Source organism: Dreissena polymorpha, chromosome 4, assembly GCF_020536995.1.
Source record: "Dreissena polymorpha isolate Duluth1 chromosome 4, UMN_Dpol_1.0, whole genome shotgun sequence".
NCBI classification, from domain to species: Eukaryota; Metazoa; Mollusca; class Bivalvia; order Myida; family Dreissenidae; genus Dreissena; species Dreissena polymorpha.
The window spans coordinates 83,722,957-83,741,445 of NC_068358.1; the positions used below are offsets into that span (position 1 = coordinate 83,722,957).

The 18,489-nt window shown below is 36.4% G+C and overlaps 1 protein-coding gene across 1 annotated transcript in view; it reads left to right on the forward strand.

Annotated features, from left to right (window-relative positions):
* The first annotated feature begins 14,902 nt into the window (after positions 1–14,902).
* The window catches only part of LOC127878556 (solute carrier family 12 member 3-like), a 39,528-nt gene continuing 35,941 nt past the window's right edge, over positions 14,903–18,489 (forward strand). The window contains exon 1 of the mRNA XM_052425087.1: positions 14,903–15,109. Within this exon, the coding sequence (XP_052281047.1) occupies positions 14,903–15,109 (207 nt within the window). The remainder of the gene's footprint in view (positions 15,110–18,489) is intronic.

The window sequence follows — 18,489 nt, forward strand, 5'->3', positions numbered from 1 at the left end:
TTCTAAATGTCAGATTGACATTACATTGGTAAATATTTGGATATTTTTATATATAACATAGTTTGTTGAAATTTTTCCAGATTTCATTTTTTACACAATGAAAGTGTATATTTAAGCAATAGTGTCAAATGAACAAATTTATGACAATGGAAGTCATTTTTGATAAGGCTGAAAATAATGAATATTGTAAAATTAACTATAAAATACATTTTCAATTCATCCAAACATTGCTTGATAGCTGGTAGAAATATTCCTGCTAATGAAAAGGAAACTGTGTCCCTTTATGTAAAACGGTAATTTTTTTAGAATTTTATTCTTGAGAACAAAGTTAAAACTTAAGTTTTCTGATAAAAAATGTATTCTTTTAGGAACATTTAATACAATGTTAATGTATACTTTTAGTAACATTTTAATAAAAAAAATAGCAAATACCAATGAACATAAATGTTATACATTGTCATCTTTAAGATTATTAAATAAAGCTTACTCAGTTTAAAAGGACTGTCTGTGAAGAGTTTGAAATAGTTCTGTATTACACAAATTTTCAAGTTTTTTTCGCATTTTATATCCTTCAGTTTAAGTTGTTATCCCCCCTGATAGGTCGGAGGGGGATATGGGAATCGCGATCGTCCGTCCCTCTGTGTGTCCGTCCCTTTTTTGTCCGGATCATAACTCTGCCATTTATCACTAATCAAATTTCACTCATCCTGCAACGAAGGCTCCCTACTATTAGACGATGTGTCTCGCCGTAAATTAAGATTGCTACCCCCAAGATCAATGTCACACTTAAAGGTCAAATGTCCATATATGACAATATGATAGTGTTTCGCGTCCAGAGCATAATTTCGTCATTTATCAAGCAAATTTCTTTTAACTTGGCAAAAGTGATCCCCATCATAAGACGATATGTCGCGCTTTACAAACCAGGGTCCCTACCTCCAAGGTCAAGGTCACTCTTATAGGTCAAATATCTATTTATGACAATATGATACAGTTTTTGGTGTCCGAAGCATAACTTTGTCATTTATGAAGCAAATTTTAATAAACTTGGCTCAAATGTTCCCCATTATTTGATGATGAGTGGCACATAACAACCATGTCCCATTCTTCAAAGTCAAGGTCACACTAATAGGTCAAATATCTATATATGACTATATGATATAATGTTTTGTGTCCGAAACATAACATCTTCATTTATCAAGCAAATTTCATCTAACTTGGCACACATGTTCCCCATCATTTGCCTATTTATCGCGCTTAACACCCAGGTTCCTACCCCCAATTTCAAGGTCACACTTATAGATCAACTGTCCATATATGACAATATGATAGTGTTTCGCGTCCAGAGCATAATTTCGTCATTTATCAAGCAAATTTCTTTTAACTTGGCAAAAGTGATCCCATCATAAGACGATATGTCGCGCTTTACAAACCAGGGTCCCTACCTCCAAGGTCAAGGTCACTCTTATAGGTCAAATATCTATTTATGACAATATGATACAGTTTTTGGTGTCCGAAGCATAACTTTGTCATTTATCAAGCAAATTTTAATTAACTTGGCTCAAATGTTCCCCATTATTTGATGATGAGTGGCACATAACAACCATGTCCCATTCTTCAAAGTCAAGGTCACACTAATAGGTCAAATGTCTATATATGACTCTATGATAATATAATGTTTGTGTCCGAAACATAACATCTTCATTTATCAAGCAAATTTCATCTAACTTGGCACAAATGTTCCCCATCATTTGCCTATTTGTCGCGCTTAACACCCAGGTTCCTACCCCCGATTTCAAGGTCACACTTATAGGTCAACTGTCCATATATGACAATATGATATAGTGTTCCGTATCCGGGGCATAACTTCGTCATTTATCAAGCGAATTTCATTTAGCTTGGCACAAATGTCCCCCATAATTAAACGATGTGTCACGTTCAACACCCAGGTCATAACCTCCAAGACCAAGGTCACACTTATAGGTCAAATGTCTATATATGACAATATGATACAATTTTTTGTGTCCAAAGCATAACTTCGTCATTTATTAAGCAAATTTTAATTAACGTGGCACATATGTTACCCATCATTTGACGATGAGTAACGCTTAACACCTAGGTCCGTACCTCCAAGGTCAAAGTCACACTTATAGGTCAAATGTCTATATATGACAATATGATACAAGCTTTTGTGTCCTGAGCCCTACTTCGTCATTTATCAAGCAAATTTCATTTAACTTGGCACAAATGTTTCCCATCATTAGATTATATGTTGCTTTTAACACCCAGGTCCCTACCTCCAAGATCAAGGTCACTCTTATAGGTCAAATGTCCATATATGATTATATGGTACAATGTTTCGTGTCTGGAGCATAACTTCGTCATTTATTAAGCGCATTTCATTTAACTTGGTTCTAATTTTTTTCCCCATCATTAGACTATGTGTCGCTCTTAACACCCAGGTCCCTACCTCCAAGGTCAAGGTCACTCTTATAGGTCAAATGTCCATATATGATTATATGGTACAATGTTTCGTGTCCGGAGCATAACTTTGTAATTTATTAAGCGCATTTCATTTAACTTGGTACTATTGTTCCCCATCATTAGACAATGTGTCGCGTTAAACACCCAGGTACCTACCTATAATGTCAAGGTCACACTTATAGGTCAAATCTCCATATATGATACAGTTTCATGTTTCATTCGTGTCTGGAGAATAACTTCGTCATCTTTCAAGTGAATTTTATTTAACTCGGCACAAAGGTTCATCATGATTGTCCAGTGTGTCATGCTTAACAGCCAGGTCCCTACCCACAAGGTCAAGGTCACACTAAGACTTATAGGTTAAATCTCTATTTATTGTACAATGTTTCATGTCCTGCCTGTGTCCGTAGCACAATTTCGTCCGCGAAGTTCTTGTGTTTTTTTTTCTTATTATTTTCTTACCTTTTTGATAACATTGATTTCACATTGATTGCTATGCTGTGATATGACAAAAAGTCTGTCTTATTTTATATAAATTTTTTTCTAAAATAAACAGTGTCATTATTAATTTTATTTGCCCTTGCTTGACTTAATCATGTTTATGTGTTTTAGCTCTACTTTTCGACGCATGTTGAGTTATTGTTGTCAGACCATTGTAGTTGAGGACATCAGTCTTGTTTAAGTGTGTGACTGGTGTCCATTTTTCAACAACTATCAAAGGTTTTCACCTCTAACTTTGAACACTTGCAGCCAGTTGTGTAAACTTTGATAAAAGTTATCATTGGTTATCTTTTTCAATATCTCTGGTGTTTGGATAATTTAATTTGGATTCCAGTTGTATAAAAAGATTCGCGAGACCATTACATGCTTTGGATATTGTTTTGTTGTTGTTAAAGTTAACTAAGGTCTTAACCAATTTGGACAAATTTAAGCAGTGCGCAAAGATAACCGGCGGATAAGATATCCAAGTTTTATACAATGGGCTGTTGTTAACTATCAAAAGGAGAACACCAACTTGCAAGACAGATAATCCAAGAAATATTTTGGCAGAATTATACCCCATTTTCAACGTATATTTGTTCACTTAGATTTTCATTTTATAATAATAATCTAGCACTGCCCTGAGAAAAGTCGAGTGTGTGGATGTCGAACGGTTCTTGTTTAAATATCAGCTTGATTACCATCAAACAAATTCAACTAATACAGCCACCTCTGACTTACCTTTGCACTTTCGCATACTCTGTGTAGTTGTACCTTAACAAATAGTTAGTTGTACATAACTATTGATGTATTTATCCATGTTTACTGGTGTGTTTGAGGTATGTTACTCAAAGGTCAAGGTCACATGTACACTACTGCATAATAAAAATTAGTTTGGATATGAAACACTCTTATTGTATGTCATAAAACTGCTATTCTCACCCCACATTGGAGGAACAATGCAAGACGAGAAGTGCCTTATGACAACCCCTGCATTCAAGGGAGCACGAGAAAATGACACCTGACAGCCCTCTGACACGACTGCAAGAAACAATGATATCAAATTTGACAGTCGTAATGAGTCAGTTTCTCTCGTTTATCTTTAGTCTTTACAGAATCGTCTCAAGGCTCACCTTGTGTTGCATTGTTCATACCGTATGCCCAAAAATTTTATAACTATTTGACAGTATAAGGGCGATTACCACACATGGGCAGAACAGAAGCATTCCATCGTTCATATGCCATTTGAAAGTGTTACGCAAACAGTGCAGTGATCCAGAAATTATATTTTCAGACACTCTACCCTTCGTGTAACAGTACTTCCCCCGTGACGGTATTGATTCCATATACACCGTAACCTGGTTTGTGTTTTATTTTTATTTCAGGGTGTTCATAACAAATAAAGCTAGCATTTTGGCAACATATTAAATGATATTTTAAAGCGAAACTGACAAAACATGTATTGTTTTATTGACACACAATCATACATGGCAATGACAACGCATACAAAGCCAACAGCTTGTTTAAAACTAGTACTTGCTCTGCTTTCAGACACAACTATATCTATTAATTGACATTTTGTCAACTAATGCACAAGTTAGCCAGCTTGTAAGGAAGTATCATTAAGTTCATTTTTGTTTCATTTCCGTGTTAAACGAGGCGTTCAATGTACATGATTATTGCAGCAAAAAGCTCTGTTCCTTCTTCTCTGTTTCTAGGTGGGTATTGAAGATTCAAATCTCCGACAGCTGCTCTTGCAATTGTCAGGAACTCTTGTGATACACCAAGTTCTGGAGGGCGTTGAGAATACTCCCGTTCCACATCATTTAATTCCCTTTGGTCAACCAGTGATATTTTACAATCTCTTGCGCCATGTACTTCTGGCTGAAAGAACAACACCTCAGGTTTTCATGCAGGACATGAAATTCGGTTATTTCGACGAACACAATGAGTATTCCAAATATTGCAAACTTCATTCAGGTCTTTACTTATGACAAGAAGAAAACAATATCTAATGCATTCTAAGTGCACACTATCAGATGTGTCCAGTAATCCGAAATCACTCATATCTTTAAAATGGTTCATCCAGACATTTCCACACATTTCTCTAAGACTTCGCCAAAACCTCTCAATTCAGACATTTCTGTTAGATGAAACATAGACGAAGCTTTGGATCCCCTGGTACTGATCTGCGTCTGTCCATCGTAATTCCATTTGCACATCACGGACAATAGAATTTTCTATACCGCGTCACCGTAAACCCGAACTGGAATGCCATCAATTTCCCTAATGTAATCTAAATAAAAGCTAGATATGTACATCGGCAGCACCTTGTGAATCAATGAGTCCTAAAATAAGACGAACCATCTCAAATGTAGCTGCAAGTCCATGATTAATCAGGAGTCTTTGACGCATTTGCCGGTAACCAGCATTTTCACCGGAAGCTGATAACTCAAGCAATATTTCTTGAATAATTTCGTCGAGACTGTGCTGACTTTGGCCTCTAGTCAGGCGGTAACGTCTCAAGACTCGGAAAATTGATCGTTCGCTTGTTATTGTTCCATGTCGTATGGCCATAACTCCAAGAATTTCACGTATAGAATAACCTCTCTGACGATACAAAACAATAAGCTGTGATGATGACATACCCCGAAGATCGGCGTCCTGAATATCGTATGCGGGCATGATCTGGAATTACCATAAAGAAAATTAGAGATCTATTATTCAAATAAAAAATCCAATGGTCTAACAGGTGGCTTTCCAAAGGGGGAAATTGGTACTGTACCGTTTTCGACCTTTGAACTCTAAATGTGACATTGACACTGTATAGACTGTTGCATTAATGAATACAGAAAAATCGCACATCCATTTGTCACCCAGTAATTTCCATTTTTGTGTCTGAAAATAAATATGTAAAGACAGCTTCATGTATTTTCGTCAACAAAGATGCATTTACATAAAAAATAAAACAATAAAAGGAAACTTACTACTTGCTATAGTATGCACGTACACTCCAGTTCTTGGTCTGTAGGATAAAGACAATGTTCACCAATTGAAGAGCATCTATTTTTATATAACTGGCATCTTTCGCGAATTAATATTCATAATTTCATGAAGTTATCTGATTTCGAGAAAAGTTATTTGTTTTGCGAAATTTTCCATTATTTTCATGAACATTTTATCTGTATGTGTTGGCAGTTTAGAGCACTAACATGCATAAATTCGTGTTAACAAAATATATTTATTTACGTGAAAATTTATCTGTTTTCGCGAAAAGAATTTCTTTTTCGCGAAATCCTCTATTATTTTCATGTTATTTTAAGTTGTTAAGTGGTGGCACAAATATGCTTCCATACATACCAATATGCAAATTAGACATCCTGTTTACGTCAACATGGTCGGTGTGTATTGAACATTACACACATGAAATTGTTCTAGAACAAATAATAGATTTGTAATTTAATTTATTATGAAGAAGCGATTGCTATTGTAGTAAGAGTGGCGTGGAGGGGGCACATGGTAAACAAAGTCCATGGAGAATTATTTCCATTTTATTGGAGACGTAGACCAAGACAGTTAGAACGAAAAAAAAAAACACTAAACAAAACAATCGATACAGGTTGGCCAATGAGCATCTTGCATCGGACTAATTCTTGATTATGATTGGACATGACAAGTACAGGTTTTGCATCAGCTTTCATGGGTAAACGCACACTACAGAGGAAATAATTCACACAAAAAGTAAATATGCCTTATATAAAAAGGGAGATAACATATTTACCTGTACTACATTATTTCAAAGGTTATCACAACTAAGTCAATTAAAAACAGAGCAAACCCGGTTTAGCAGGAATACAAAGTACATACTAACACGATACAAGTTCATTCGTTGTAAATGTCAAACTCTTTAAATTGAAACAACTGAAGCGAATTCAGTGAATGTTTTGTTGCTATTATTAATCATATCAAAAAGGTATGTTTTATTTAACCGAATTGACGTAAAATAAGGTCTTCGTGAACAAACCTGTCGCTTATGAAAGGCCCAAAATAGTTTGAGCATCACGACAAAAATAATGTTTTTGGGGTTAAATATTTTAATATTATAATCTAACAAATTCTTTTAAATAATGTCTTGAACGAATGTAAGTACGCTTTTGGAATTTACGCACATATTTTTTAATACTTATGTAAAAAGATGCCTACATAATTAAAATTGACCGTTGGCTTACTTACCGAAAAAAAAACAAACAAATGCGAACAAGACTGACATTAGTAGTCTTAAAACATTTTGATTTTATAGCTGAATGTTAAATTTTGATGTTAATTTAATTTTTTTATTTATTTTGTTTAATCGCCAGGAGTATTAAACTATAGAACAAATCTTAATTTTCATTACGTCACTATTTCAATAAATGCATTCATAACCACACAGTATCCTTATCAAATCAAAACAAGTAATATACTTTATTACATTTTTGAAAAATGATGCATAGAAAATGTTGTCATTACGTTAATTTGACCTCGGGACCACATTTCAACCGGGTTTTCCAGGTGGAAAAACTAATTATTTGGATGCTATACCGAATTTTGACTTGAAATGACTAAATATGTCGTAAATACTTTCTTAAAATTAAACAATATATGATATTAACCATATAAATATATTCTTCATAAAGAGAAAATATGGATTATTTTATGATTATCTATATTTAGTGGAAATGAAGCAGGTATGCTTATTTAATTATTACTTTTTCGTGTACAATTAAAGATTTACACATAAAAATCTAGAAAATACAATAATCATAAATGCAAATCCGTTTATAGTTTAACGCAACATTGCACCAATGTTTCGGTAGTGATGTCGTGCTTCAATTTATCAAATTAATGTATCAAGTTGGAGCTATTTTGATTTTAATATATGATCATATTGTCATGCCCTAGATCGATCATTTTAACATGACTTTTTTTGTGTACATGTTCGTGCATATTTTTCGTTTTAGTGTTAGAGTTTGAAACTAAATGAGTAGGTCACTGTTATTTACTGCTTTTATAAGAAGCTTTGTTGTAGTTAGATCTGATAACAGCCGATGTCTACCTTTTGCACTTCTTTATTATTTGTAATATCCTTTTAAAATGTCTCCTTGTATTAACGTCTGTTCATGTGGCCGCCATTTTGTAAATGCAGGAAGTTGATTTCCTGATGCTGACAAAAGTGCATTCTGTGTAGTTTACACTGACTACAGTACTTTGACAGGTTAGTCATATGAAATAATTTCCTTAAAACTCATAATCAAACCAATATTATCTAATAAAAAGGTAATAGTCGTCTTTATAAATGATGTATGTATTTAATTGATATGTACTTGGCTATTCTTTGATTTTAATAATGTCAGAAGTTTAAGACGAGTGACATTACCGGTGTCAAGGAAGCTCAAATTCTTTTGTGCGCTCTTGTGCGATTTACTGAGCGTTTTATTGTGCGCTTTATGTGCACATTTCATAGGTGCACTTTTATGTTAATATTGCACAATGTCGTGCGTGCGCTTCTGGAGAGTATAAAAGGCACTGAACAGTCTCATTTGAGGACTCTGAACTTTGATTTCCTAGGTATGAAACCTATTTTATTTTGTTATTCAAAGAAACGACATTTCATTTAAATTATACAGATTGGCTATTAAAATTTAAGCTACACATTTATTTGTTTAATGTCATATTAAATAAAGAGTGCAAATACTTTCTGTAGTAACTGAATTTGAATACTACTACAATTCTATGATGAACTACTTATGAATTGTAGGTCTTATTGGAGTTATATGTACATTGAAAGTTGTCATTTATTACAAATGAATACATTGTGAAATGTTACAAATCTTGAGTTAACATTTTCTTGTAATATCACAAGGAACTAGGGCCAAATAGTTTTATTAAGTTTTCTGTTTATTGTGTTCCATGTTAAAGTGAAAATATGCATAAAAAAGTGTGGTACAGAAATCTGACAGAATAAAATTAGACAAAAAACACAGCTACCACTCGGCTCGTGACAATATTAATTCATTAAAACCTCGCTACGCTTAGAATACAATTAATTCACTCATTTAACATGCCATGATTTTATATGTAATGTAACTCGATTTGAAAGAATATCATGTTTTAATGAAACGTATGTTCTATTAATTGTGATCCTTTTTTTTACCAACTACTCAAAAAATGGTTAAGTAATTTCAATTCAGAAAAACCAGACAGTTGTGGCCAAAACATTATCGGTCAATCTGATAGTTTGTTGCCATAACATAATTGTTCAATCTCATTATAATTATAATTTTATTTTAAACTTCTTACACTGAATTTTCTACAACAATAGTGAAATCCCTATACAGAGAGCGACAGTAAATTGTCAGTCATTGCCCTAATGACTAAATGCTGCTATGGTCAAGTTTTTAATTAAAGCGTTCATTCCAAATAGAAATGGTTTTTATAATACCATCTTTCCTGATTAATATTGATACATATTGTACTGAGGCACTTGTATTAAGATAATGTATCAGAAATCGGGTTTCACTTGGAAACATGACTTGATTAAAATTTTCTAAAATTTGCCTCCAATATGCAATATAACCTTTTCCGATTTCGACATCAGGTTCTGCAGAAGTTAAAATAGAAGAAAGCAATGCAATGGTGAAAGAGCGTAAACATCGGCTTGAGCCACTGAACTGCACTCACGAACTACAACTACGAGGGCAAATACACAGAGATGCAATCCTACCTAAAAGGACGAGAACAGTGATGCGAATAAAAAAGCCCGAACGCTGACCATGTTTAAAAAAAAGCATGGATAAGGGCATTAATACATGGTAAAGCAACAGACACAATCGAGAGAGGGGGAGCTGGAACTTACGTGCAATACCCAGATGGACAGGCAGGAAAACCCAATACCATCAGACCACCCCACTTAAATGCGTGTCAGTCCAGGAAGTAGCATAAGTCTACAAATATGCCTCCCCTCCGAGAAGCACTACACAACATCAAGTCATTCAGAAATGTTCTCAAGTGGATCCATCTCACTGCATTTTACACGTACATGATGAGGAGCCAGAAACAATAGCAAAACTGAGAGCAGAGTCAGTGTAGAAGTAATTAACATGATAATCAACTGCATGTTCTGAACTTAACTACCGCAGGACAGCTACCAGTACATGTCTGGACTTTAACAGGAGATCATTATCTGACTGCGTACATGGCTCAATATAAAAAATTGCCACAAGTACAAGAGTGTCCACCTCATGCCGTATCTAAAGGGCCTCCTGTGGAAAAGCCGACCAAACGGCTGCACACATCCTCAAAGAATGCAGGGACTAAAAACCACTGAGGAAAAAAATAAAAATGAAAAACCGAAACCTGTGAGCCTGTATAAAAAGCTATAGGACATGGGGTTAGGTGGGAGGGGGGGGGGGGGCTCGACAGAAGACCACCCTTTTAATTCTTTCCTCCGGACATCACATTAAGCGGCGATAGAGATGTGGATTTTGCTAATGGTATGGAATTGACAAATTGCTTCATCACCAAAATTTAATACAAACTGTTTTTAAAACTAGACTTTAAAAAGTAAAACAAAACAAACCGCACATATTTAGCCATTTACAATACAGCACGATATGCAAATGAGGCACACTAATGACGTCAACATCATGGACTACGTGTATTAATCATTAAAAAAAAAACACACACAAGTTCTAGAAAACAAAATTGAAGTTAAATTTATTATGAAGAAGCGATTGCTGTTTAAAAGGTTATCACAAGGCTGTCAAAACAGGGCAAATCCGGTTTAGTATGAAAACAAAGTTTTTGTTTAAGTACACATAAACACGATGCAATGTCATTTATTTTTAATGTACAATTTAATTAAATCGAAACGACTGAAGCGAATTATGGGTTACAAAACATTTAATTGCTGTCATTAATCAAGTCAAAAAGGAATGTTTTATTAAACTTCACGATAATCGATTAAACGAGAGCTATCGTTTGCTGCGTTGAATCAAAATATGGTCGCAAATGTAGGCTTACCATAAAGGCATTACGATAGAAATAATAAGTTTGGGATGTTAATGTTTAATATCATAATCTGACAGATTCTTTTAAATAATGTCGTGTAAGAATGTTAATAAGTTTTAGTAGTTAGTAGGAACAACAAACCTGGTTTCTATCTCTTAATTAAAAAGGGGCCTTCATAATTAAAATTGAGGCTTTGCTTACTTACCGAACAAAACGCAAACAAGACTGGCATAAGTAGGTTTGAAACAATATTTTGATATATTAAATTTTACATATGTATTGCGTTATGTAGCCAGGAATATCAAACTATAGAACAATGCTTCAGTTTCATTCCGTCGTTATGTATATTAAAAATGTAGTACATGTATACTTATTGTAACTAAAAATAATCCACTTGATAACATTTTAGGAAAATGATGCATATAAAATGTTGCCATTACATTGATTCGAATAAGGGAGCTAATATCAAGTTTAACAAAAACTGAGTAAGTCCAATTACTAATGAATAATCATTCATAAGCTTACAATTATTGTTTAAAATAATTATCATATTATCATAATTATTGCAAATTTAAATGAAATATAACAAAAAATTCATCATGTCAGGTTTTCAAGAGTCGAGTTATCCGAGATTGCTGGCATATCTAGTAACAACAAGAACCGCAGTGCAGCAAGTATCAACATTTATCAGAAATGAAGACGTCATTTAAACCCCTTTCTATAAGGGATGAAAGCATTAAATAAGAACGGGAACAACGGCTTATAGGCAATGCCTGACAAACGTATTCACTATCGATTTCTGTTCAGAGATTTCATTATTGAAAAATTAGTAAAGTACATGCACACTATCATGAGTAAAACCTTTAAAGGCTATCCGATTGAACAAAATTATCAGATGAAACGATTATGTCATTGCCACCATTGTCTGGTTTTCATTAATTGAAATTATTTGACAAGTTTAGCGCAAGCTGACAACTGCATAGAACACACATTCATCGAAACATGGTGTTCTTTTAAAGCGAGATTATACGATTTTGTCAAATATTTAAGAATTTATATAAAATGTGTAAAAAAACTAATTATATATATATTTCAATATAAATTAAAATAAAAGTTAAGAAGAACATGTGTCGAAAAATGCGAAATAAGCCAGATATTTAATTCTAAAATTGAAAACGGCTGTACAGTCGAATTCGCCAGCATGTATACCATACATGTACGATGTGAATTTAAAGTTAGTTTAACGGTTCATTTGAAATTCATGCAACGATATGTATTCATACGACACACGAACACTAACTCCGATCCTAATAAAAAGACGAATGCTTCGGTTATTGAAGGAAAATATGTACGTCACAATCGGCTCGGGGCGCTAATTTGTCATTGCTGCATTTTATGAAATACGGCTTTAATGTATAATTTTTTTTGCCTATTCTGTGTTACTGTAACATATTTTATCAATATATTACAATTAAACACCTATAAAAAATCGTATAATCTCGTTTTAAATAAGTAATAATACATCATGGCAGGTTGGATAAGTGAATGAATTTGCATATTTAATACATATGCATGTGCTCACGCAAACTATAAAAATAAACATAAGATTTCAATATATGGTGTATTAAATTTTTTAAGTTTTCTTTTAATATTAATTCATATCGGAATTTGTGGAATTTAATTATGTATTTTTATAATGGCACCTTTCTATCAATGTTTCCAGATGATGTTATTTATTTGTTTTACCGCGCGCTGCAAAAATAATGGTTTACTGGAACGACAACTTACACTACAAGTTTTACAATTACACTGATATTATTTAATATGGGTTAATAAATAGATGTATTACGTTATGGTGCTCTCTTGTCAATAAACAACAGTCTTATTCTGCTGACAGGAAATCGAGAGTACATTGCGCAAATAATGCTATGATTAATGCTGAATCGAAGGCTAAATAAATCAAAGCGTTGTAGGCGCTGAAGGCATGGGGCTAGATTTAGTGTGCATGGGAAAAAGTTTAAACCTGTGTTATCGCTACTTATGACATTATACAACCAAATCACACGTCCTTATCTATACTGATAAGGCAGCTACAAAAAGAATATTTTTTTAACAGGACAAACAATGAACTCTAATTAAAAACCAATTAAAGTGCCGATTTTGATCCAGGACTTCCGCGAAAAGATGTGATTACGTCATATTTCACGTTGATAATGACATCACCAAGCTTAAACTGACTGAACGTCAGAACTATGTGAAAAATTGTTTTTATTCAGAATACAAGATTATCCCTAAAATGACAATAAACAGACAAAAACATGTATCCAATATGTCTAAAAAAGAAAAAAATACTAGTAATGCAAAACTCTTTCTAAAAATAAATTCAATATTAAAAACCTTTAAGTTTCCCGATATATTAAGTCTTTCTGTTAACAAAACAGATAAAACAACAACTGAATATCCCTTAAATTCATGATGTTATGACATTTCGTGAACACTCACTGGCAGCGGTCATTAATGCGTCCGAATGAAAAAGAACCAAAATATTACCCAACTATGCAATTGTGACGATTTTGGCCGGTATTTTATCCTTTAGGTTCATTATTCTTTGAGTACATTAATATTGTTTACATCAAAACGAAAGTACGTTTCCCGTTGGCAAATCGTTAACTATTCGGTACGTTCCACGCAAATAGCGTGTGTATTTAAGATTGATCATTGTATTTTCATGTACATAATTTAATTATTTAATAATACAAGTCGGTTACAAACATGCACAATATGTTTTTGCAGGATATAGTAGTAGTATAATACAATTACTGTTTGAAACGGTAGGGTTGTGTTTACATGAAATAGTAGGGTGATGTCTTTAGCAAGCGGGTCACGTGGTACATATATCAGTATATAAAGCGCTGCTCTTATGGACTATATATCGTCTAACAGGTCGGGCTACCGTAACCTCGTGAAGAGGCCAGTAGGACCTGTAAATAAACTCTGAAACACATACGGGGAGCGGGCAGTCTGCGTTCGATCGTCGAACAGTTCACAACGTTAAATACGTTGCATTAATTAGAGACCTTATACCATTGGAATTATCTGGGACTTTGGATGCCTTTTGAGTAGAAGTGACCTAAGCAACTTTGCGCACTACACCATAGCTTGATGGGTAGCTTCAATAGAGACTCATACCTTTGTCCGGGTCACAGGTTTTCATTGGTAATATAGGACAGTGCACGTTTCAGGTCTCGTAGGTCAGCCTGAGTCTGTCAAGCTACTGAGTGTCGCTTGTACAACACTGACCGATTGTCTTCCTTGCATAAACGCATAGGGGGGACATTGATTGTCTCCCTTGCGTAACACAGAGGGGAGACACTGACCGTATGTCTTCCTTGCATAAACGCAGAGGGGGGACATTGATTGTCTCCCTTTCGCAACGCAGAGGGGAGACACTGCAGACTCGTTGCAATAGGTGTAAGACACCTGGGGTGACCCAAGTCACCCAAGACACCCTAAGTCGACCCAAGTCAACCCAAGTCGACCCAAGTCAACCCAAGTCGACCCAAGTCAACCCAAGTCGACCCAAGTCGACCCAAGTCAACCCAAGTCGACCCAAGTCGACCCAAGTCGACCCAAGTCAACCCAAGTCGACCCAAGTCGACCCAAGTCAACCCAAGTGATCAAAGCAATCCAAGTCGCACAGGGCATACGGAACCGGCTTGTATAGAGGCAAATTATATTATTTGTTTATCAAATCACACGGCTAAGGAAAGCCCGAGGAAAAGCCATTATATATATATATCCCGAAGGAACGGTAGACACGTTACAAAAATTGGTGGCAGCGGTGGGATATATTGGGACGACCCTTAAAGCATCCCGACTCAGCGTCACAATGGCTTCACATCAAGAACAAAGTGACTTGGATAGGATAAGAGCCGAACTTGAGCATGTCAAGCTAGAAAATGCTAGACTAGAACTTGAAAACGAGGTCAGCTGTGATCGCCCACTTGAAACTGCCGCTCCAGACCATAGTTCGATGAGAAGACAGGTCCCCACCGTGGTTGGCTGTAACGTACAGACCCAGACAGACGAACCTAGGGTAAACAATTGCGATGTGTGCGATATCACATTCGGCAACCAGGCCATGATGTTCGTACACAAGGGTTGCCATTGTGTCGACAATCCTATGAAATGTAATGTCTGCGGTGAAACATGCCATGACTCGATGGGTTTCTATATCCACATAACCATGGGGCATACTGCCAAATGACTGAGACACATTTAGAACTGTTAGAGTTAGCTGTATAGTTTATTTTTACTGTTTTTTGTTCATTGTTTCATCAGGTCACACTCATGTTTGTTTTCTCATCCCATCAGAATACTATTCATTCATTTAGCATTAGATATCATGTTTTGTCATAACATTTGCTTTTAACATGACTACCGGGAGTAGTATTTTGTTCGTCAATAAAAGATGTCGTTGACGTATTTGTTTAACACTTAGACAGAGTATTGTAAGCGGGACGCTTAAATCGGAGGCGTGGGTAGTGTGACGATTTTGGCCGGTATTTTATCCTTTAGGTTCATTATTCTTTGAGTACATTAATATTGTTTACATCAAAACGAAAGTACGTTTCCCGTTGGCAAATCGTTAGCTATTCGGTACGTTCCACGCAAATAGCGTGTGTATTTAAGATTGATCATTGTATTTTCATGTACATAATTTAATTATTTAATAATACAAGTCGGTTACAAACATGCACCATATGTTTTTGCAGGATATAGTAGTAGTATAATACAATTACTGTTTGAAACGGTAGGGTTGTGTTTACATGAAATAGTAGGGTGATGTCTTTAGCAAGCGGGTCACGTGGTACATATATCAGTATATAAAGCGCTGCTCTTATGGGGAGCGGGCACGGGTAGCGGATCCGTGGTCTAGTGGTAACACACTGGCTTCACAATCCAGAGATCGCTGGTTCGATCCCCCGCTGCACCTAACCTACTAACTCGTCTTTCGCATGAGACGTTAAACCGAGGTGCAGTGTACTAGGTGCTATACACCGGGCACTAAAAGACCCAGGGTCACCCCTGGAACGGGGTGTCTCCTGTATCTTGCACTATCCCCCGTAACCAACTAACACGTCTTTCTGGGGGCGATGGCCATATGGGAGACAATCCCGGTGCACTCGATAAAAAACGAAAAACACAGGGAGCGGGCACGGGTTGTCCGGCTAGCGCAGTGGTTAGCACGCTCGCTTCTCACCTAGGCGACCCGGGTTCGATTCCCGTTCCCGGCGCATGTGAGTTTGGTTGGTGGTCACCATACCGGACAGGTGGGGTTTCCTCCGGGTACTCCGGTTTCCCCCCACAGCACAAGACCACCCTAAAATTAAAAATCTTTCAGTAAAAACAATAAATAGCTGGAAATTGCAGCTATCGTTCAAAAATTCGTCCCAACTTTCGTGAGTCTAAAATCTGATTAGGAAGGAGTGCTGGGACACACTCCGGGTCCTCACATAATGCAGCCTTTGGCGCGGAGGGACCTCATAAACATGGAAATACACACACACACACACGGGGAGCGGGCAGTCTGCGTTCGATCGTCGAACAGTTCACAACGTTAAATACGTTGCATTAATTAGAGACCTTAAACCATTGAAATTATCTGGGACTTTGGATGCCTTTTGAGTGGAAGTGACCCAAGCAACTTTGCGCACTACACCATAGCTTGCTGGGTAGCTTCAATAGAGACTCATACCTCTATCCGGGTTACAGGTTTTCATTGGTAATATAAGACAGTGCACGTTTCTGGTCTCTTAGGTCAGCCTGAGCAAGGGACATCTCTGTGACTTTGGATACTTTCGAGTGGAGGTGACCCTGGCAACTTTGCGCACAACATACCATAGCTTGCTGGGTAGCCTAGAGACTCGTATATAAGTCCGGGTCAAAGGTTTCCATTCCAGTTAGTGCACGTGTCAGGTCTCGTAGGTCAGCCTGAGTATGTCAAGCTACTGATTGTCGCTTGTACAACACTGACCGATTGTCTTCCTTGCATAAACGCAGAGGGGGGACATTGATTGTCTCCCTTGCGTAACGCAGAGGGGAGACACTGACCGTTTGTCTTCCTTGCATAAACGCAGAGGGGGGACATTGATTGTCTCCCTTGCGTAACGCAGAGGGGAGACACTGCAGACTCGTTGCTATAGGTGTAAGACACCCGAGGTAACCCAAGTCACCCAAGACACCCGAGGTGACCCAAGTCAACCCAAGTTGACTCATATCACCCCAAGTTGACCCAAGTCAACTCAAGACGACCCAAGTCGACCCAAGACAACCCGAGTCGACCCAAGTCGACCCAAGTCGACCCAAGTCGACCCAAGTCAACCCAAGTCGACCCAAGTCAACCCAAGTCGACCCAAGTCAACCCAAGTTGACCTTAGTCGACCCAAGTCAACCCAAGTCGACCCAAGTCGACCTAAGTCAACCCAAGTGATCAAAGCAATCCAAGTCGCACAGGGCATACGGAACCGGCTTGTATAGAGGCAAATTATATTATTTGTTTATCTAATCACACGGCTAAGGAAAGCCAGAGGAAAAGCCATTATATATATATCCCGAAGGAACGGTAGACACGTTACACAATATTCTTCTTATGCAAACAAAAAAGCAAATTTCTAAAAGAACACATGGTAAATGTATGAATAACAACACAAAATATGTACTTCGAAGTCACATCTGATGGGTTTTTTTGGCCTTGAACATAGAAAATTTGCAATAAAAAATTACCAATATTATAGAATACTACAATATTTCAACAGAAAACACTAAATCGAATACTGCTACATGCTGAGGGTAAATATGAGAACATTTACTTTACTCGTAATTCAATTAATCTGAAAATTTATCTGAAAATATTGCTAAACAGTTTAGATCCTGATCAAACGTCACATTCCAGGGCCCTCGTTTTACTTTTTTTGTGCCGAAAGTCGGCCCCATTTCCCCCCCCCCCTTCCCCATAAAATAGTATGCTTTTTTTCCCTAATTCAGCTAAAAATCCCCCCCCCCTCCTCCAAAAAATATATATATTGAAATATCGCAATTTTAAGTTTTAAAAATTGGTGCATGGTTATGAAGCGTGTTTTTTTTAATCTTCTAAAATTCCCCTTTCCCCCCCCCCCCAAAACGACGCCAAATCCCCCCACCCCTTCTAAGGACCCGGGCCCCAGTCCCGCAAAGTGTAGCGAGGGCCCTGCATTCTGTAACTATGGCGTCTGATCTGGATCCAAACTGTTTGTTAATGCCTTCAAAACTCTAGACAATCTAAAGCAACAATATGTTTCACTAAATTATTATACATGTATTTAGTATTTCCACCATAACATAGTCTAGAACTGTTCCGGTGTAAAATGGTGCAATCTCACATAATCGTAAGTACGAACCATTTTGGGGACGAATACAAAAGTGGGGAAAAAACAC